Source organism: Phyllostomus hastatus, unplaced genomic scaffold (genome assembly GCF_019186645.2).
Source record: "Phyllostomus hastatus isolate PE091 unplaced genomic scaffold, TTU_PhHast_1.1 phas_contig_196, whole genome shotgun sequence".
Lineage (NCBI taxonomy): Eukaryota > Metazoa > Chordata > Mammalia > Chiroptera > Phyllostomidae > Phyllostomus > Phyllostomus hastatus.
Window position 1 is genome coordinate 271,777 of NW_025333709.1, and position 19,710 is coordinate 291,486.

Here is a 19,710-nt window from a genome sequence, read left to right on the forward strand (position 1 = left end):
TGCAGGGCCTTGCAGAAGCTGGCTCCTGTGGGTGCTGGAAAGGGTGGGGTCCCAGAAGAGAAGAAAAATGGGGGGGCAGGCATCCAAACAGGAGAAAAGAGGGTGTGAAGGCCCTGGGGTGGGGGGAGCCAGGAAAGGCAAAGCACCCCTTCCCATGGGATTCCTCAGCCAGTGTCCACGAGCTGCAGCCCAGCCCCCAGCTCTGAGCTCAGCTCCCTGCCCCTCCTCCCCGTGGGGGAACCTTGAGCGGGAGGGCTGTAAGTCCCTGGGTCTGCTCCTCTCCGCCTGTGTCCTCAGCACCACCACACCACCGAACCTGCCCTCCGACACATCACGGGTGATGCTGCATATAACACACGTTTGTCCGCGGACACAGCTCAGCCAGCAGCACTGTCTCAGCCTGAAGGAGCTGCCGGACACACGGACTGTCTGAAAGGCCAGTCCCAGCCTCCCTGCACTCGGGGACCCAGCACCAGGCTTGGGGGCTGTCGTAAGCAGTGGAATCACCAAGAAAACGCACAAAAATGCAGAAAACGTGGCACTAAATGGATGGCAAGAAGGGCGCCTGTTTCCAGTCTGAGCTGAGACAGGCCAGTGTCACCTCAATCCACTCAGGATGTACGTGGAGGGCTTTTCAGGGGGCTGAGATGTCCCCAAGGGTCCGCTGTGGGGTTACAAATAAACCTGAGTGGGTAGATGGATTCACAAGCACGGGATCTGGGAGTATCTCGGACCAGCTGCGCCCGCAGCACAGAGGCGCCCCCTCCAGTGGGGGCGCTCACCATTCAGTGGGGCTTCTGGTGAACAGGCCCCCTTGACTGGCCTTCTTCCCGCTTCCTCAGGCCGGGAAGAGGCCCCTTTGTGGAAGCCTTGTTTGCCTTTGGACACTTTTTTTGCATCTTCACTTTGTATCAAAAGAAAAAGAGCACAGAATAAGAAATACATTTTATGTTGCATCTTTTTACAATGATTTCGCAATGCCATTTTCCAGGGAGAAAAGAGAAAGACCACTGAGCCCCTCTGGCCCAGCTGATTGGACACCCGGTCAAGACGCTGGTTTGCAGAGGCTCCCTCTGCACAGCTCACCGCCGGCTCTGCCACACCCACTGTGGGACTGCCGTCTCGTTTGGAGAGAACGTGGCCGGGTCTCTTCCACCGGCCAGCCAGCTGGAAAGTGTGGGTGCACTTTCTGTGCTCTGCTAATCTAAGATGCCCCTACTGATCGGATGGCCTTCTTCCACCGTGTCCTTGTCACATTGCTATGAGGTTCCCGCTTGTCTTGTCAGTGCCATCCGGTCCAGTCAGCAGCGTCCAGCAGTCTGTGTGACTCGTTCCGCTTGGGTAATGGCCATGCATGTCCCTGGATGCACCAGCATGTCTGGCATTAACTTCACGGTGCAGAGAAGTGACTGCAGGCCATGTAAACTACATCTGTCTGACCCCGACCGATGTTTCCACAGCATGACTTCCCCTTGGCCAGATCCCGAAAGTATCGCCACCTCCCCAGGGCCTCCCAGCAAGAGGGGAAGTGTGACAGAGGGAACCCAGGACAGTGTGGACACATCCAGGGTCACAATATCTTAGTTTAGTAAAGTTGACAGAACCACATGACCCCATAGTGATGGCCCTTTGTGAATGCAGGCCACCGTGTGCCCCAAGGTGCCCAGTGCCACGCTGTCTCACTGCCCTGGCCTCGGGGCCCATCCAGGACAGCACACACCCTCCGGTGTGTTTCAGGTGTGGGCAGGACCAGGTCCCCCAGAAGCCGAGTGCTGGCCTTGTCTGGCCCCTTGCGGTCCTACACGGTGGCCCTTCCCAGTCACCAGAGCAGCAGCGTGGTGTCTGTGTTCAGAATCTGCGCCCAGGATTTGTTCTAATGAATGCAGTCGGGTGTGGTGAGGTGACAGAGACCGTCACCTGCCTCTGGAGGAACAAGCAGCCGCTTACATCCCCAGGAGAAGCAGGTGCCCTGCACCCACGGGCACGTGGGGAAGCCCCGCCCAGGCCGGGGGGCAGACTTGGGAGCCAGGAGAGTGTGGCCCGAGCCCCAAGTGGGGCCCTCACAGAAAGGAGAGGGTGGGGCAGCGTGGGGTGGGTGGTATGGGCGCACTCAGCAGCCTGGCCTGCAGGGAGGGGTCCCTCGCTGTCCAGCACCTGGCTTGGTGTCCGAGGGTGAGGTGGGGAGCTGGTGGAGCAGGCTCTGGGTGGCTCTTTGCCACCGCTGGTGCCCGCAGGGCTGGGGGGGGGCACCAGGAGAGGCAGTGTCTCCCAGTCCAAGGCCCCAAGACTCACAAAGACAGAGAACAAGCAGTTGCAGTCGGTACAGTCAGGGGCGGACAGACGGTGGGGGCGGGGTGGGTGGGAAATGGTGTCACCTGTGTATAGAGATACGAGCCAGGCTTTAAGAGAAAAAACAACACCTTGTTTGCGAGGAAAAGGAGGGGAACTCCCGCTGTGGGCAGGCCTGTCCCGGGGGGAGTGCTGCCTGGGCCCAGGGGCCCCCGCTGCCTGCCTTCTCCTCTCTCAGCCAGAGACAGAAGTGGAAAGTCAAAAATATATACATGTGTCATATATATATATATATATATATATATATATATATATACACATACATGAATGTATGTATAAGGCCCTGTACCCATGTACCCCCGCCTCCGTGTGGAGCTGCCCCTGTCCCTCGGGGGCTGTGGGCACGAATGCCCCCTCCACAACAGCCAGGGCTGCGCACTGTCTCACCCCGCTGACGGCCGCAACCCCGGCCGCCAACTCCAGAACAGCCTCCAAGTCTCTCTCCGGAGGTCGGGCGGCCTCCCCCTCACAGACTTCTAGAGCCACTGGGATAATCCAGGATAATCTCCGTGTCTCAAGGTCCTTACCTTAATCACACCCGCAAAGTCCCTTCGCCAGCTAAGGTCGGACTCGTGGGGCTGGGCCACACTCCGTCCCCTCCCCGCCGCTTCCACGCCACTGTCACTACGTGGTCACTCCCCGGAGGCGCTGCAAGTCCCGCGCGACGACACCGTAATCACCGTCCCCAGGTCGCTCCTGGCCGGACCCTCTCCGGCGCCCCCCTCCCCCCGCCCCCGGGCTGCGGCAGTCAGCCGCCTCCGGGAAGGACGCCGTTCGCCCGCCTTCTCCTTGGGGACCCGTGTTCCCACAGCTGGTTTCTCCGAAACGCCTTTTGGGCCTTCGCTGCTGAGAGCTCACTGTCCGCCCGACTTAGAATTCCAGGTGCGCAGCCATGTTCCCTGCGGACGCCGAGGTCGGCAGCCGCTGCAGCCGGGGGAGGTGGCCGGCCCTCCCGGCGGCGGGTCTCCGCGCTTCGCCGCCACTTCCTGGCCCCGCCGGCGGCTCCCACGGCTTCTAGAAAACCGTCAGCTCCTACCGTTGTGTCGCCGACCTAAGGGACAGGCCGCCGGCTGACTGCAGAGCGGGCCCCGCCGCCCGGGAGGGGCCGTGCAGGGCCAGGCCGGACGCCGAGGGGTGTGCGGCTGTCTGGTCTACCGGGCAGATCCGCACAGTTTCAAGGGCAGGACCCGCACACACTCGCGCCGGGCGGCCCCTCCGCTCACGGCCAGCTCAGGCCGCCCACTGCCTCCTGGACACACACACTGGGCTTCCCAGACGCAGCCCGTCCCCAACCACGCATGCGCCTTTACAGCAGCCCCGCTTTCAGAAAATACGCCCCCCCCCCAAAAAAAAACACGCAGGTGTCACCTTTGATCCTGCTCTTCCCCCATCCAACCCATCAGCTGGCCCTAGTGCCCCGCGTGTGGCCACCTCTCCGCAGACTCTGAGCCGGCCGGCGGACGCCCGCCCCGCCCATCGGGCCCCTCCCGGCCCCTCCGCCGGACCGCGCTCTCCCTCGCGCCGCCGACCAGAGAAGCCGGAGAGCGTTTCCAAGGGTCCCCGCGCCGGCTCGCAGGGCAGGACTGTCATCCCCGGCGGCGCGGCTGGGGCGCGGGGAGGAACTTGCCAGGAGAGGCAGCAATCCAACTCCCACGCTCTGCAGGCTGCCTCGCCCACCTGAGCCCCACCCACGCCCACCGCCCTGGCCCCGCCCACACCCTCGCCCACCTCCCCAGCACAGTCCGGTCACACCCCCAACCTGCCCACCTAAGCCCCGCCCAGCCCCAACTTGCTCAGGCCCTAAGGATCCGCCCCTTGATGGCGGTCATGTGGCGCGCGACCCGGAGGCGGAACCGGCCGGAGTGGCGCAGATCTCGGCTCCCGGAGCGCAGAGGACCCCGAGGGCCTGCAGGGGCCCGGGTGTCCCCGCGCCGCGCCCGGCCATGCCCGCCTCGGCCGAGTGCCCCCCGGGGCCCGGGCCCGTGCAGCTCGTGCTCCTGGCTGCGCTGCTGGCCTGGTCCCCGGCGGCCCTGGCCGAGGCCCCGCACCTGGTGCGCGTGGACGCGGCCCGCGCGCTGCGGCCCCTGAGGCCCTTCTGGAGGAGCACTGGCTTCTGGTGAGCGTCACAGGCGGGGAGACTGAGGCTGGAGCGGCCCATCTTAACCTCTATCCCGCCGCGCGCTTCTCTTAAACCTGGACCGGCACCCCGCTCCCCGGCCTCTGGGACCCCCTTGTGGCGCGTGGAGAGACCCTTAGGCTCCTGCGCCCACGGCACACAGTAGGTGCTGCTAGGTGAAGAAGACCGTCCAGGACAGCTCGCTCCTTCCTCTGGGGTCCGCTCTCAGTCAGAGTGGGGGTCTCCTCAATGTCCCCCAGATCCAGGGACGGGGTCGGGGAGTTTCTAGCTGAGAGGGGACCCCGAGTGCTGGAGGCCTGGGGCCAGGCCCTGAGTTTGCCCGGTGGTGGAGCCTGGTGATGGGAGGCAGCCCAGGCCCTGGGAGGGGCGGTGGCTCAGGACCCTGCTCTTCCTGCATCCCAGAGCCCTCCTGGGGGCAGCCCCCGTGCGGTAGGACATCCCTGCCAGGGCCCCTGCCCCCTGCCCCTGCGTGTGTCCCCCCCCCCCCGCCCCGCGTGTCCCCACCCCCTCTGTGTCAGGCCTTGAGCTGAGGCCTGCCACTCCCTGGTAAGGCAAGGAGCAGGGTGGGGATGTGGCCCTCTCTCCTCTGAGGGGCCCCCACCCAAACCACGAGACTTCATACCATCTCTGAGCGTAGAGATCACTTTATTACACCGAAGACAGTGTGATGCACCGGCGGACACCCCCAGGCTGTGTGCGGGGGCCAGGCCCTGGCTTCGCAAACGCGGGGTGTTGGGTGAGGCTGCTCTGTGGGTGACCCCACAGGTACCGATGCCCCCACATCCTCCTTCTGTCACCAGCCCCCCACTTCCACACAACCGGGCTGACCAGTACGACCTCAGCTGGGACCAGCAGCTCAACCTGGCCTACGTGGGCGCCGTCCCCCATGGTGGCATCGAGCAGGTCCGGACCCACTGGCTGCTGGAGCTCATCACGGCCAGGTGGGTGACAGCGGCGGAGGCCGTCTGGGCGCGGCTGGGCAGAGCCCACTGTGTCCGAGGCTGTGTCCACCACGGGGGACAGTGGGGTGCAAGCTGGGCGAGAGCTCTGAGGAGCCGTACACTTCCCAGCAAAGTGTCCTCTGGGGAGTAGATGTCACCTCCCCGCCGCGGGCTCCCAGGGGCCACGGGTGCTGGGGCAACCCCAGGATCTGACACCGCTGGCTTCCTGCCAGAGGCCACTGTGGAGGCTCCGGGTGGGGCTGGGCTCCGGCCCTGGCTCTGTGGCAGGACCCAGCTCCGCAGGTGCGCAGGTGCCCTGTGCTGGGTGTGGGTCAGGCTGTGCAGGGAGGCCGCCCCAGGGCCGGGGGAGGCCGCGCTGGTCTCGCCGCCGTGGGCCCTGCTGGGCCTGGCCAAGCCCAGGCACGAGGTGTAAGGGACACTTGGGTGTGTGTTGGGGGCCCGGAGAGACACGGAGACCCTTACACCCCGGCCAGAGCCGCCAGCTCCCACCTGGTGGTGTGCGGGCCGCAGGCGTTGAGGGACCAGGGTCCTTTCGGCACCACGGGGGCCCGTGGCTATCTCGGGGCCCCCGTTCAAATGCGATGGTGACGCTGAGTGTCGACCCGGCCCCCGCGGCCCCACAGACTCGCAGCACTGGCGTCCAGGTCCGCACCCCGGGGGCGTTTGTGTCGAAGGCTCCCTTGTCCCCCCAGGGAGGAGGTGGGACCTACGGCCTCGGGAGAATCTGCCTGGGCGACGGGCGGTGTGAGGACTCGGAGGGAGTGGGGTCTGGGCCGGGGCCGCCCCCACTAGAGCGAGGAGGTGGAGGCCGACGGCCCCCGGGGCCAGGCCCGGGCCGCCTGCACGGCACTGTGCACGGAGTGGAACAGCTGCCCCTCCTCGTCCGCCTCCCCCCGGTCCTCCCCGAGGAAGCCCCCTCTCCTCAGGGCGTCCCTCACGGAGGGGCTGCAGCAGGCCAGGAGCAGGGCGATGCCCAGGGCCCTGTAGTCTCTCCGCAGCTCCCGCAGGGTGGCCAGGCCGGCCGCGTCCAGGAACAGCAGCGGGGCACAGTCGATGACCACGGCGTGGAGGCCGGTGGCCTCGGGCACCAGAGCAGCCGCGTTGCTCACTGGGCCCCGGCCTGTGTCCTCGAGGGGCTCTCCCTCGACGACCCCCGCCTCAGGGCCCTGCTCCTTCCTCCTGGCAGCTGCACGCCCCGCGTCCAGCCCCGTGAGGCTGTAGAGGGACCGCAGGAAGAAGTCCTTGTTGGCGTAGTGCAGCGGCCCTGCAAAGCGGAAGACCTGCACCCCGGGCTCGGGGACCAGGCCCTCGAACTCCGCGGCGTCCTCATAGAAGCCGGAGCCGGCGATGCGGGCGAGCAGGGCGGCGTGTGGGCGCTGCGTGCGGCCGATCAGGCTGAGCAGCGAGAGGAGCAGACCGGCCAGCAGCCCGGCCTCCACGCTGACCAGCACGCAGGTGGTCGCCGTGGCCACCCAGACCAGTGCGTCCGCCCGGCTGAGCCGCCACAGCTGCGGGAGGTCTCTAACCTTGCGCAGGGCGCCCCGCAGGCTGACCACGATGACGCAGCCCAGCACGCTCCGCTGCAGGTCCCGGAACAGGGGTGCCAGCACCAGCAGCACCAGCAGCACCACCGCGGCACTGACCACGCTGGACAGCTGCGTGCGGCAGCCGGTGGCCGTCTTCACCAGGCTCTTGGCCAGGGCGGCGCTGGTGGCAAAGCAGTGGAAGAAAGCGGGCAGCACGTTGCAGCAGCCCACGGCCAGCAGCTCCTGGTCGGCTCGCACAGAGTAGCCGTGGCTGCGGGCGAACATCTCCGCCAGCGAGATGGAGAAGGTGGAGCTCACGAGCGCCAGGGGCACGGCGTCCAGCGCCATGCGCCACATCAGCCCCGGGTCCGGCACCCGCGGGGCCATGAAGCCAGTGGGGATGTCGCCGGCCACACTGGAACCGAAGCGAGCGTGGAACTGCCCGAGGTGGGACACGAGCGTGGCCCCCACGATGACCAGCAGTTCCGTGGGCAGCGGCACCTTCAGGCGGTGCCTGCAGCGGTCCGAGAGCTCCTTGGCGGCCAGCAGCACGACCAGGCACACGGCACTGGTGAGCACGTCGCACAGGTTGGCCTGCCCGGCGCTGCGCAGCAGGCTCAGCCAGGTGAGGACCACCGTGCCTGGCCCCTGGTGCCGGGGGATCCGCACGCCCAGCAGGTGCTTCAGCTGGGAGGTCAGGATGGTCAGCGAGGCCCCCATGGCGAAGCCGTCGAGCAGCGGCTGCGAGAGGTAGGCGGACACGAAGCCCAGCCGGAGGACGCCCATGAGGACCTGTGGGCAGGGTGTCGTGAGGACAGCGGACCGTCAGTCTCCGCCCAGGGGGCGGCCGCAGCGCGGGGCCGGGCTTGCCGTGGGAAGGCAGCTCTTTCTCCTGCCCTGGGAGCGGCACTGCTCCTCCCGGGGACGTGGAGCCGATGGGAAGGCGGCCCGGGGCTGCGGCGGCCAGGCCTGCTCCGGGGGCCGGGGCGGGGAAGCACGAGGAGGCCGGCAGCCCACCCGGGACAGGGAGGCCACGTGGGCCAGCCAGGCGTGTCTGCAGCTGAGGCCACGCCTGGCCACCAATTCCAGCCCAGGCTGCAGCTGGCCGGATGGGCTCCCTGGGCCCCCTCGGACGCCCCATCCGGGGCACTGTCTCCAGCCCACCTCCGCCCACGCCTTGCTCTGTCCTCCTCTTGTGGTCAAACCCCCGTCCTTCGAGGCCCCACCCAGAAGTTCGGCGGGGTCCCCGCTGCGTCCAGCTCCTCACCTGGTAAATCCCAGCCACCAGCGTGAGGGCGGTGGCCACGCCGATGGCGTAGCAGTCACGCCCGCAATCCTGCAGCCCGAGGGCCAGCGCGGTGGCTGAGGCGTTGAGGGTGCTGCGGTTGCCCCCAGGCCCCGGGCCGTCCTGGGCAGGGTCGAAGCCGGCCAGCAGGAGCTCGCGGTCCACCACCTGCCCCACCATGAGGCAGAGCAGGCTGAAGATGCCCACGGAGACGTGGCGCGAGGTGCCCATGAGGAAGTAGATGAGGTTCGCGTAGAAGGACGTGTACAGGCTGTAGATGGGCTGCAGCCCGGCCAGCAGCGAGTAGGCGATGGCCTGGGGCACCAGGATGATGCCGATGACCAGCCCGGACATGACGTCCCCCGGCAGGTCCTCCCGCAGGCGGTACCCGCGCAGCCAGCGCGTGGCGGGCAGCAGGCCCTGCACCAGCCCCCAGGTCCCCCGCGCACTGCACTCACAGCTCCGCTGCAGCCTGGCCTTCAGCCTCTCGCGCAAGCTGGGGGGCTCCGGGGGCCGCCGGCGGACCAGCGCCGGGCCGCCCCCCTGCTGCTCAGGGGGCACTTCCATCCCGGGGTGCCAGCCCGGCCCCGTGGGACCACCTGCCAGGGAGAAGTGGGCGTCAGCACTGGGGCAGCGGGGCCTTCGTCCCAGAGACCGAAGAGCCCGAAGACACGTGCGGACACGGAGACAGGGACACGTGCAGCCTGCCCTGCCCTCCCCTCGCGCCCCCACCCAGACCGCCCTCTCCGCGCGGCGACCGGCCACTCTCCTAGGTTTGGCCTCAAATCCCCAGGGGCGCGGCACCCCCCGAGGAGCTGCACTGTGCCCCTGGCCCGCCCTGTCTCTGCACTCAGCGCGGCGTCTAGCAGCCTGGCCCACTCCCCGGGCGAGCTCAGCTCAGACTATGGCTCCTTAAGCTCCCCTCGTGGTGGTGGTGGTGGTGCACCCGGTCACTCCGCTGCCAGCGCAGCCTCGCTGCACGCTGGTCCAGGACTCCGGGCCAGGTTTGCCAGGGCTGCGGAGGGCAGGTGGTGCCGCTGGCCCGGCCCCTGGGGGCGCAGGCTGTGGCTCTGCCTTCGTGGGCGGGAGGGGAGCAGTTTCCTCCTCTGAAGACCTCACCTCGCAGGGGCCCCCAGGGTCAGGGCTGTTTAAATGCCACCTGCCTCTTGCCTGCAGGTCCCCAGAAAGGGCCTGTCCTGCTCCTCCGCCCGGCAGCCGGCCTGGCTGTGGCCGCGTCCCCCAGAGCCGTCACCGCCCTGCACGCCCGCCGTGACTCTCACCTGAGGGAGCCGCTCACGGGCGCGGTGGGTGGCCAGGGGCCCCGCCGTCCGTGCTCTGAGGCCAGGGTCCGCGGGCTGGCTGCAGCCCTGGGCCTGCGGCTCCTGCCCGTGGGCGGGGGTGCGGGTGGTGGGCTCCGGGTCTGGCGCCTCTGGCAGGCAGTTCTCCGTAGTGAACCTCTGACTGTGTGGCCGGGCTGGGCTGGCGGTTAAATTATTTACCCCAAAGTTTGCTGAGTCACCTGCCCCCCAGCCGAGTGCTGCCTGAGCGGCTACTCCGGGGAGCCGCACTGTGATTGGAGGCTCGCGAGTAGTTACATCTTGTGGCCTCTGATAAGTGCCCAGCCTCCTGGGACAGGCGATAGGGCGGCAGGTACGGGACAGGTGGGCCAGGCAGCAAGCGGCTGGGGCAGGGTGCTTGGGTCCTAGGGCCCTTGGGGGAGGCCAAGGCTCAGGAGCCCGGCCCGGCCCAAGGTAGACACAGGCAGCACATCACCCTTCAGCTCTGGGCCAAGTGGCCCGGCCCGCAGGACCTTGGAGGATGGGTATGGGCCACAGGGGGCCAAGGGAGGGGCTGGTCTTCTTGCCCCAACCCCGGACACCCTCCCTGTCCTGACAGGAGACAGGTTTGCCAGGCAGGGGCGTACCTGGGCAGCCCCGTCCTTGGCTTCTGCTCTGTGTCCTTCTGTGGACAAGCTGCCGTGTGTGCGTGTGTGTGTGTGTGTGTGTGTGTGTGTGTGTGCGCGCACACGCACGCATGGCCATCAAGAGACTGACTGGTACTAGCCTGGAGTGGGGCGTGGGTCCAGACCACCCGATTCCAGCAGGGTGCTGACCCCCTGTGCGTGGCAGGGCCCGGCTCCCCTGCACCCCCTTCTCTGCCCGCACAAGGGCCCGGCTGGCCGCCTCTGACACGGCTGTCCTGGCGCCCCACACGTGTGAACTAAGGGCAAGCAGCTGTTTTCACAGTGATTATTTGGGACCTCAGCCCCCGTCTTTTAAATGAGGAGGGGGTGAGCAGGGTCCACCCATGGGGAGCCAAAGCCCCAACTGCCCCCCATCCTGGAGGGGTGGTCCCTGGGGCGGCCGGAAGTCCACACTGGCCTGGGCTGCTGTCCCACTTCCCCCGCCCCCACGGGAGCTGCCAGGGGAATACAGATCAACCGTCTTGCCGAATTCCACTCCCCCGGGACGGGGGACGGTGCGAGGCCGAGGGGCTCTATCCAGGCCCCTCCACACCCGGCCCCACTGTGGGGCCTCGGGAAGCCTGCCCTGAAGTCCAGCCGCAGTTCTGAACCCCTGGGCCTGGCTGGGAGACCAGGAGCCCCATTTGGGGGCAAAGATGGGGGTGGGGGTGGTGACCGCCAGGGGCAACAACGTGGGCCGCCTCTCCAGCCTTGTCCTCGGAGAGTCTGTGGGCCGCGCAGGGCAGAGCCAGGGGCCCCTGCCTGCCCAAGTGTGGCCTGGGACCCACGCAGCTCCCACCCAGGCTGGGGGTCTGAAGCAGGTGACGAAATACAACTAAGGTCCCAGCTGCCCTTTGAGAGAATTGCAGGACCCCTGGGCCCTAACGCGCTCACACAGCCACAGACCCCAGCCCTTCGCCTGCCTCTCTGTGGCGTGTTCAGAGCTCTGACCAGCCTGCGGTCTGGCAGGGGCACGTGGGCAGGCGTCTGGGGTCCTGGGGGAGGACACTGAGGCCCACTCCACACCCACTCAGGGGCCCACCGGCGGCAGGATTCTCCTGCTCTGCAGACAGCGGCTGGGGTCTCTGGTGCCTTCCACCTGCTGCCAGCCTCCTGCCCATGCCCTGCCACAGCCACACGGTTATTTACTTAACATTCGTCTTTAAGTCGCGGTTTTAAATCGTTAAGTTCAGTTATTTGGAAAAGAAACGTGTCCCTACAAGTTAAAAAAGGCCCGCAGACAGCCCATTTGGTCTCCAGGGCCCTTGAGGACCAGAGCCGACTTTCTCCCGAAAGCTCTGCTACCACGCGCGTGCCTGCGCGCGGGGTTCCAGGAGGAAGGCCGAGGCTAGGCAGACCCTCCTCCCAGGCCCGCGGCCGGGGCCCACAGCCTGCCCTCCGCATCGCGGGACCGCAGAGCACGCTCTTCCCCGCCCCCACCTGCTCTGGGAGCCCCGGCCTGGGTCTCCACCCCGCACAAGCCCCGCCCTGCGTCCCCTCTCGGGTGCGCGCGTGCGCCCCCACTGCCGAGAGAGCGCGCGCGCGCGCGGCTGGTCCCCCTCACCCCATGCGGTTGCACCCGGCGTCCTCCCCCAACCCCACGGCGCACCCGAGCACTCACTAGGCCCGGGCGGAGCTCGGTGCTCGCAGCGCACGCGCTCAGGGCCGGGGTGGGGGTCTGGTGCCGCCGACCGGCCTCAGGCGTGCGGTGAATGAAGCCGCTGTGCTGCCGCCGCCGCCCCGCCCACATGCAGGAGCGACTCCTGGTGCCCGGCCCCCAGGTTCGACCCCCTGCAGGGCGGCAAGATGGAGGGGCCCTGGGGGTCGATCGGGGCCAGGGCTGCGACTGTGACCCAGGCTTCTGGGGGGGGGGAGCACTGAGTGGGCTGCACCCTTCACCCTTCCGCTCTGCACCCTGCCTGGAAAATACACCATTTCCCTCCCCAACGGAGTGGGGGCGCCAAAAGCGAGGCCCGAGGACTGCTCCTGGGGTCCTAGCTCCCACCTTCGGGTTTCCTGGGGGCAGGTGTAGTGACCCCCGGGGCACCCCTGGTTGCCCAGGCTGGCTGGGCCAGCGGACATTCGGGTTCACCCCGAGTGACAGACTGGGGACGCCGCTGGCCCCAGACGAAGCAGGGACTAGCAAGGGTCTGGAGAACCCTTTGTGCCTTGCCATTGGTCACCATCGTGTGCACCTGCGTCCCCCCCACCCCCACTGGTGGGACTTTGGAACCCATCCCCTGCGCGCATTTAATTTTTACCCAAGTGCCTATTAAGTTTTATTTCTTTGCTACCGGTTGCGACCTTTGGATGGAAGGGAAGGTGTGGGAGGGACGGCGGGATCCTGCTGGGTCCCGGAGCCAGAAGGCAGCACCTGCCCAGAGGGGGTCAGCGAGGGCAAGTGGCTGCGAGCAGCAGGGGGCGTGGTGGGTGGACTTTCAGGGCCAGGCCCATGTTCTGCCTTGCCTGAGTGCAGGGGTGCCCTGGGTGAGGGGCGCAGGGGTGCCCTGGGTGAGGGGCGGTGAGAGAACAGCTGGAAGGGAGGTGCTGACCTGTCCAGATCCTCCTCCGAGTTCAGGAGACAGAGCTGGGCTGGAGACTGACAGGCCAGGGACCGTGGGGGGCCTGACCCGCGGTGACTCTGCCTTGCCCCTGCCTGCCGTCACATGCACGCACACGCACACGCATGCACACACACGGGCGCATACACACACACAGGCAACACTCTGGCCGCCCCCTGGCAGGCCCTCCGGCCTTTTCCCTCCCGAGTTCCTCGGCTGTCCGCGTGGACGGGGCACGTCCTCAAGGGCTGCCCTCAGACCCCCTGCCTGCCGCCTGCTGTGCTGCTCACCTGGCAGCACCCCGGCCTGGACCGGCCCGTCCGGCTCCCCTGCCCCACTGCCTCACCCAGGCCTGACGGACGGCCACCCATCTCACGGCCCACGCCACCGGGCGAGGGCTGTGCCGGGGCCCCACCTCCAGCTCACCCAGCACCCATCAGCCCGGGCTGTCTCCCGTCCTCACCCACCCATCCGCTCAGCCCCTCCTCGTCCGGACACCCCATCTGCCCCCGGGGACCGTCTTCTGGCTCCAGTCAGCCCCCAGAGGGACCTTTCAGAGCACCGTGGCAGAGGCGAGACTGTGAGGACAGGAAACGCAGTCGGGGGCTGGGGTGCCCGGAGGGACGGACGGACGGGCAGGCGAGCAGTTTGGGCGCTGAAGCTACAGCGGGCGACGTGGTCGCGGCAGCTCCGTGTCGCCCCACGCGCCCTCCCGAACCACAGAAGGCACGTCGTCCGGGCCACCCTCCGAGCCCCGCCTGACAGTGACATCCGTCGTCACGAGTGTCCCTCGGGCGGGGACCTTGGCAGTGGGGGGCTGTGCCGGCGGGAGTGGGGAGGGGAAGCTCTGCACGCCCCTCGCGGTGTCGCTGCAGAGAACTAAGTCTTGCCGACGAGTGCACCCCAAACGCCACGGCGCTGCTCTGCTTGGATCTCCGGTAGGGCTCCCCCGCCCGCCCCGCGAGTTGGGGCCTCTCCTCGCTGGGGTCGCAAGGCCCAGGTGGCCCAGGTGACACCTCGCACGCACCCTCGTCCTGCCCCAGGCCCACGCGCTGCCGTTCCGCCGCCGCCGCCGCGTCCTTGAGCCCCGTGTGCCTCAGGCCGCTGCCCACACTGCCCACCCCTCCTCCGGTCTGCCCCGGCTGTCCCCTGCTCTCCCCCGGCTGCCTGCCCCGGCTCTCCGGGGGCCCTGGGTGCCGCCTTGGAGAAGCCCTCCCTGAAGGCTGGCCCTTCGCTCCCCGTCACACCCCTTCCCGCACGTCCGAGCTGAGTCACTGCCTGGGGATGCACATCCCCCTGGAGGGGCAGCCCCGGGGGACCGGCCGCAGCCTGGGATGCGCTGCCTTCTCCCTTTCCTGCTGTCCGAGTTGCCTCCTGGAGTGTGTGTGGGGGGGGAGGTGGGGCGACAGGGGCCCTGGCCTCCAGGGGCTCGGAGAAGCAAGCCCGTCAGGCCCCTGTCCCGTAGCCCCTACTCCCGGTCGGCTGCCTGCCTGCCCGGCCTGCTCCTGAGCCCCTAGCTGTCCTGAGCCCCGGCGGCTTTGGGGTGGGGGTTCCAGGACAGGCACTAGTTCGTACTAGGCTGTGACAGGCTTCCGTGGCTGGCCTTTGCCAAGGGGAGGGGCCGTGGTTCTGGAGCTGAGTGCCAGGTGGCACTTGGTGGGCTCTCCACCTGCTTGACCAGGGACACAGTTCCAGCCCAGGGCTGCCCCTCCCTGCCCTGACCTTTCCCGTCCTCTGCAGGAGGTCGGCAGGGCAGGGCCTGAGCTACAACTTCACTCACCTGGATGGCTACCTGGACCTTCTCAGGGAGAACCAGCTCCTCCCCGGTGAGTGGTGGCCCTGACTCTGCCCACCAGGTGCCCTCTCCCAGTGCCCTGGCCCCTGTGGGTCGTCAGTGGTTGCTCATCCGGGAATGGCCCGGCGCTGGTGTGGTGGGGCCCTGGCCTGGGGGAGTGGGGATCATGGCGGGGGGGGGGGTGATGTGGCATCATGGCCGCCCCTCCGTTGCAGGCTTTGAGCTGATGGGCAGCCCCTCTGGACACTTCTCAGACTTTGAAGACAAGCAGCAGGTGTTTGAGTGGAGAGAGCTGGTCTCCCTCCTGGCCAGGAGATACATAGGTGGGCGAGGCTGGGGGTGAGGGGCGGCGGTGGGCTTGCCCGGGCTGCCCGCCCGCCCTCCTGCAGCAGCCCAGCCGCCTCACCCATCATGGGGGCGGAGTGCAGACTCACGGAGTCAGCCCAACACCCTGACCGCCACCCGCGGGCGCCCCTGCCTGGGGGCTGGCACGGGCATTCCCCTGCCCCAGGGCGGGCCCGAGTGACAGCAGGGACACTGCAGATAGGTTCGGACTGGAGCACGTTTCCAAGTGGAACTTCGAGACGTGGAACGAGCCCGACCACCACGACTTTGACAACGTGTCCATGACCACGCAAGGTAGGCGGGGCCTCCTGGGTCCAGCCGGCAAAGGGGGCGGGGCGGGGCGGGGCCCTGCGGCGAGAGGCTGTGGGTGCCCAACCCTCCGCCAGGCTTCTTCAACTACTACGACGCCTGCTCCGAGGGGCTGCGCGCGGCCAGCCCGGCTCTGCGCCTGGGCGGCCCCGGGGACTCCTTCCACCCGCCGCCGCGCTCCCCGCTGAGCTGGGGCCTCCTGGGGCACTGCCTCCGCGGCACCAACTTCTTCACGGGAGAGGTGGGAGTACGGCTGGACTACATCGCCCTCCACAAGAAGGTAGGGCCCGGCCCCACCGCCCCCAGGGGGTTCTCTGGGGGCCGGCGCCGTCCATGCTGAGGCCGCGCTGCCGGCCGCAGGGCGCGGGCAGCTCCATCTACATCCTGGAGCAGGAGGAGGCGGTGGTGCGGCAGATAAAGCAGCTCTTCCCCGAGTTCGCCGACACACCGGTCTACAACGACGAGGCCGACCCGCTGGTGGGCTGGTCCCTGCCGCAGCCGTGGCGGGCCGACGTGACCTACGCGGCCATGGTCGTGAAGGTGGGCCGGGCCCCGGGCCTCTCCCGCCCGCACCGGCGGCCCTCCGCAGGGGGAGGCCGAGGTCCCAGCTGCCCGTTTCCGCAGGTGGTCGCGCAGCACCAGGACCTGCTGGTGGGCAACAGCAGCTCGTCCGTCCGCTACGCACTCCTGAGCAACGACAACGCCTTCCTGAGCTACCACCCGCACCCCTTCTCCCAGCGCACGCTCACCGCCCGCTTCCAGGTCAACAACACCCGCCCGCCCCACGTGCAGCTGCTGCGCAAGCCCGTGCTCACGGCCATGGGGCTGCTGGCCCTGCTGGGTGAGCCTGCGTTCCGCGCGCCGCTGCGGGCTGGGAGCCCGGGCGCCAGGCGCGCACGCCCTGGGCGTACGCCTCCGGGGCCGGAGGGACTGAGGCGCCGGGTGGATGTGCGCTGCTGGGTGGGCCGCAGAGGTTGTGGTGTGGCCGGGACCCCGGTGGGGACCCCAGTGGAAGGAGCAAATGGCGGGAAGCCCGGTCCTGGGGTGTGGGGGGGAGGGGTGGCACCCTCCGTGTGGTGACCGCCGCCTCGTGCCCCGCAGACGGCGAGCAGCTCTGGGCCCAGGTGTCGCAGGACGGGGCGGTGCTGGACGCCAACCACACTGTGGGCGTCCTGGCCAGCGCCCACCGCCCAGCCGGCGCCGCCGACGCCTGGCGCGCCGCGGTTCTGGTCTACGCGAGCGATGACACCCGCGCCCACGCCAACCGCAGCGCCGCCTTAACCCTGCGCCTGCACGGGGTGCCCCCGGGCCCTGGTGAGCGCCGGGGTCCAGGGAGGGGGCCCTGGGGCGCTGCTGGGTGGGCCGGGCTTTGGCCCGGGGGCCGGGTGTGTCGGAGGGGGCGGGCTCGGGAGCGCGGCCCCAGCGTGCGGCTCCGCAGGGCTCGTGTATGTCACGTTCTACCTGGACAACCAGCTTTGCAGCCCCCACGGAGAGTGGCAGCGCCTCGGCCGGCCGGTCTTCCCCTCTCCGGAGCAGTTCCGGCGCATGCGTGCGGCCGAGGTCCGCGGGATGCAGGGCGGGGGGGACGGGGGGGGGCGAGGGGCGGGGCTGCTCCCAAGTTCTCCGGCCCTGAGTACCCGGCCCTGTCCCCAGGACCCTGTGGCTACGGCGCCGCGCCCCTTCCCCGCCAGCGGCCGCTTGACGCTGCGCCGCGAGCTCCCGCTGCCCTCGCTGCTGCTGGTGCACGTGTGCGCGCGCCCCGAGGAGCCGCCGGGCCAGGCAAGTGGCAGCCCCGCCCCCGCCCCGCCCGGCCCCACCCTCCCCGCACCCCGTCACGGTGCCTCCCTCTTTCCAGGTGACCCGGCTCCGCGCTCTGCCCCTGACCCGCGGGCAGCTGCTTTTGGTCTGGTCGGATGAGCGCATGGCCTCAAAGTGCGTGAGGGTGGTCGCCCCCACGCCCCTGCCCCTTCTTCCCCCACCCGCGCGCGGCCCCTCCTGCAGGCCGCAGTGCCCCGCGGTAACCTCGCTGTGGGTGCAGCCCCCACCCTGACCACCCAGAAGGCCACCTACCCCTCCCCTCACGCACCCACCCCCACTGTACACACTGAGCGGCAGGGGCCGCCCCTGCCCGGTGCTGGGTGAGGGCACCTACAGGGGAGGCAGCCCGTGGCAGGTGGGCTCCAGTCCCTCCCCTCAGGCGCGCAGCCGGTGCTCACCCCAGGGAGAGTGCCCAGGGCCCCGGAGGAGCCAGTGGGGGGCTGGGGCGACGGGGCTCTGACACCCGGACCTCCCCGGGTCCTGACTGACCAACCACCCCAGGTGCCTGTGGACGTACGAGGTCCAGTTCTCCCTGGACGGCCGGGGCTACGCGCCCGTCAGCGGAAGGCCCTCCACTTTCAACCTCTTCGTATTCAGCCCAGGTGGGTCGGCCGCCAGCTCCGGGGCCTCCACACGGCGCCTGCGGCCTGGGGTCCGGGCACCATGCGTGGTGAAGCCCGCGGTCGGGGGGCTTCAGGGGTCACGTGCTCAGGAACACCCGTGTACCTCCGTGTCCCCAGGCACGGCTGTCGTCTCCGGCTTCTACCGAGTCCGAGCGGTGGACTACTGGGCCCGGCCAGGCCCCTTCTCCGACCCCGTGCAGTACGTGGAGGCCCCCGCCCGGTGAGGGCCACCGCTGCCCGCGACTGGAGCCTGGGGCCTGTGCCGACCGCGGGCCGGCCCGTCGGCGGTCGTGGGCTCTGCTCTCGTCTCCTCCCGCCCCCTCACCCGCCCCGTAAAGTGCCTTCCCACACCCTGGCTCTGGAGTGCCTTTGTGGGCGGACGCGGGCTGGAGCGCGCCGTCCTGGTCTCTCCCCCACCCAAGGGTGCCGGGGGGCGGGGGGGGGAAGCGGGTGCGGCACGGACGAGTCTGAGCCGCTGGAGGCGGCTGAGTTGCAGCTGCCATCAGGAGGCCGAGAGCACCAAGGGGGCAGCCGGCCCCCTCCCCTCCCGCCTGCTACCTGCAGGGGAGACCCCACCGCCTGCGGCCCTGCTGCGCCGCGCCCTCCGCCCCACCGGGTGGGGCCAGGGTGTGCCCCAGGCCGCAGGCCCAGACTCTGGCCAGCAGCGGAGAGGACCAACAGCGGGTCAGGCTGCCCCTGGGGGTGTTTCTGCTCCATCTGTGGGCCCAGGAGGAAGCAGGTGGCGTGGTCCGATGAAGACAGTTTGGGGACGTCCGGAGTTGAGGTCGGGGGCAGCGAGGCCCCCCTGCTCTGTTGGGGGGTGGCACAGAACCCCCGCCCCCACTGCTCCCAGGCGGGCAGGACAGGTGAGGGAGTGCTCTCCCAGGCGCGGAGCTCACCTGGACGGGAGCAGACAGACACCGGGGCCCTGGGCAGGGGCCCTGGGCGAGAGTGGAGGGCACCGTGGCCCCGACCCCACTCCAGTCTCCCCGTTCCCAGGGCGGCCCTGGGCTCCATCCGGTGCGGAGGAGACGGGCCAGGAAGGGCAGGCAGGGGACAAGGCCCGGTCCACCCCTCTGGCTCCCCCAGGCTGCCTGCCTGGTGTCTATGTGAGAAGCTCAGGGGCCACCTGCTGCCTTGTCACAGGTGGGGGGTGTCCCCTGGGTCATACATCGGTCTGAACCCCAAAGCCAGCATGGGCTCCCCACGCCCCTTTCCTCATGGGGGTGCCTGAGGGCTCCGGGCCTGGGGCCTGGTGTGGGGCCTGTCACCCCAGCCACAAGGCAGAGTCTCTCCCCCAGCTGCCCGAGCAGTGGCTCGAGGACCCCGGCGGCCAGGGGCCATCTCGGCTTCCAGCTCCTGGGCAGGGCCTGGGTTCCCCGGTGGACCGGGTCCTTCCTTGGACACCGGGACCCGCAGATGTGCAGAGCGAGGTGCCCCAGGGCAGGGAGGGGTGTGGCGGGTGGCACACGGTCAAGGCCGTGCCTCAGCCGTGGGTTCTGGCCTGGCCGCTACACCTGTCCTGGCAGGAGGGACTTCCTCTTTGCGGGTGACTGTGGCTCTGGGGCAGCGACCTGCGCTCCGTCCCTCTGTCTCCAGGGAGGGTGAGTCACCACCTCCACCACGCTTGTGGCTTCTGTGCACTCGGGCAGCCCCCAGAGCGCTGAAGCGTCCCGCCCTGCGCCCACACTGCTGGTGTGGGCGTGGCCTGGGAGCTGCACCAGACTGGCGGGGGGGGGGAGCGGGGGGGGGGGAGGCCCCGAGACCGGCTCCCGCACAGCCTCTGTCCCTGCTGCCGCAGCCGCCCGCCCCCGGGCCCTGTTTCGCAGAGTGTTCCCCTCGCTCCCTGGAGTGACGGAGGGGGTTGCCTCCCCTCACTCTGCGCCTCTCCCCAGACCCCCTTGCCCCCCAAGCCTCCCACCTGAGGCTTTCGGGGTCTGGCCAGCTGGGCGTCCCCTTGGATGCTGCCCCTGGCGGAGCCATGCTTGGGCGCGCTCTGGCGCCTTGGTTCCAACCCGTTGAGACGCAGGCGCCCAC

General features: G+C 69.0%; 1 protein-coding gene across 7 annotated transcripts; it reads left to right on the top strand.

The window, feature by feature from the left end:
* The first annotated feature begins 4,182 nt into the window (after nucleotides 1-4,182).
* On the top strand, nucleotides 4,183-18,023 carry IDUA (alpha-L-iduronidase). 7 transcript variants are annotated; one of them, XM_045834116.1, is made up of 14 exons: nucleotides 4,183-4,465; nucleotides 5,287-5,427; nucleotides 14,524-14,609; nucleotides 14,794-14,901; nucleotides 15,122-15,217; nucleotides 15,310-15,512; nucleotides 15,593-15,772; nucleotides 15,857-16,073; nucleotides 16,334-16,546; nucleotides 16,671-16,792; nucleotides 16,886-17,011; nucleotides 17,088-17,164; nucleotides 17,552-17,652; nucleotides 17,791-18,023. In XM_045834116.1, exons 1-14 carry the CDS (start codon nucleotides 4,293-4,295, stop codon nucleotides 17,895-17,897), a joined length of 1,950 nt encoding a protein of 649 aa, XP_045690072.1. In that variant the 5' UTR covers nucleotides 4,183-4,292; the 3' UTR covers nucleotides 17,898-18,023. The 7 variants fall into 7 exon arrangements, 5 of the variants coding, with proteins under 5 accessions (XP_045690072.1, XP_045690073.1, XP_045690075.1 ...); XM_045834119.1 differs by lacking the exon at nucleotides 4,183-4,465 and adding an exon at nucleotides 4,612-4,627; XR_006785155.1 differs by lacking the exons at nucleotides 4,183-4,465; nucleotides 5,287-5,427 and adding an exon at nucleotides 7,138-7,724 and having other exon boundaries at nucleotides 16,706-16,792; nucleotides 17,791-17,831.
* The last annotated feature ends 1,687 nt before the right edge of the window (nucleotides 18,024-19,710 follow it).

Coding starts and splice junctions, on each gene's coding strand:
- IDUA (XM_045834115.1), top strand. CDS start 7,273: ATGGAGAAGGTGGAGCTCACGAGCGCCAGGGGCACGGCGTCCAGCGCC. Junction 16,074..16,333: donor GGGGCTGCTGGCCCTGCTGG/GTGAGCCTGCGT, acceptor CGTGCCCCGCAG/ACGGCGAGCAGCTCTGGGCC. Junction 16,793..16,885: donor GGCGCATGCGTGCGGCCGAG/GTCCGCGGGATG, acceptor CCCTGTCCCCAG/GACCCTGTGGCTACGGCGCC.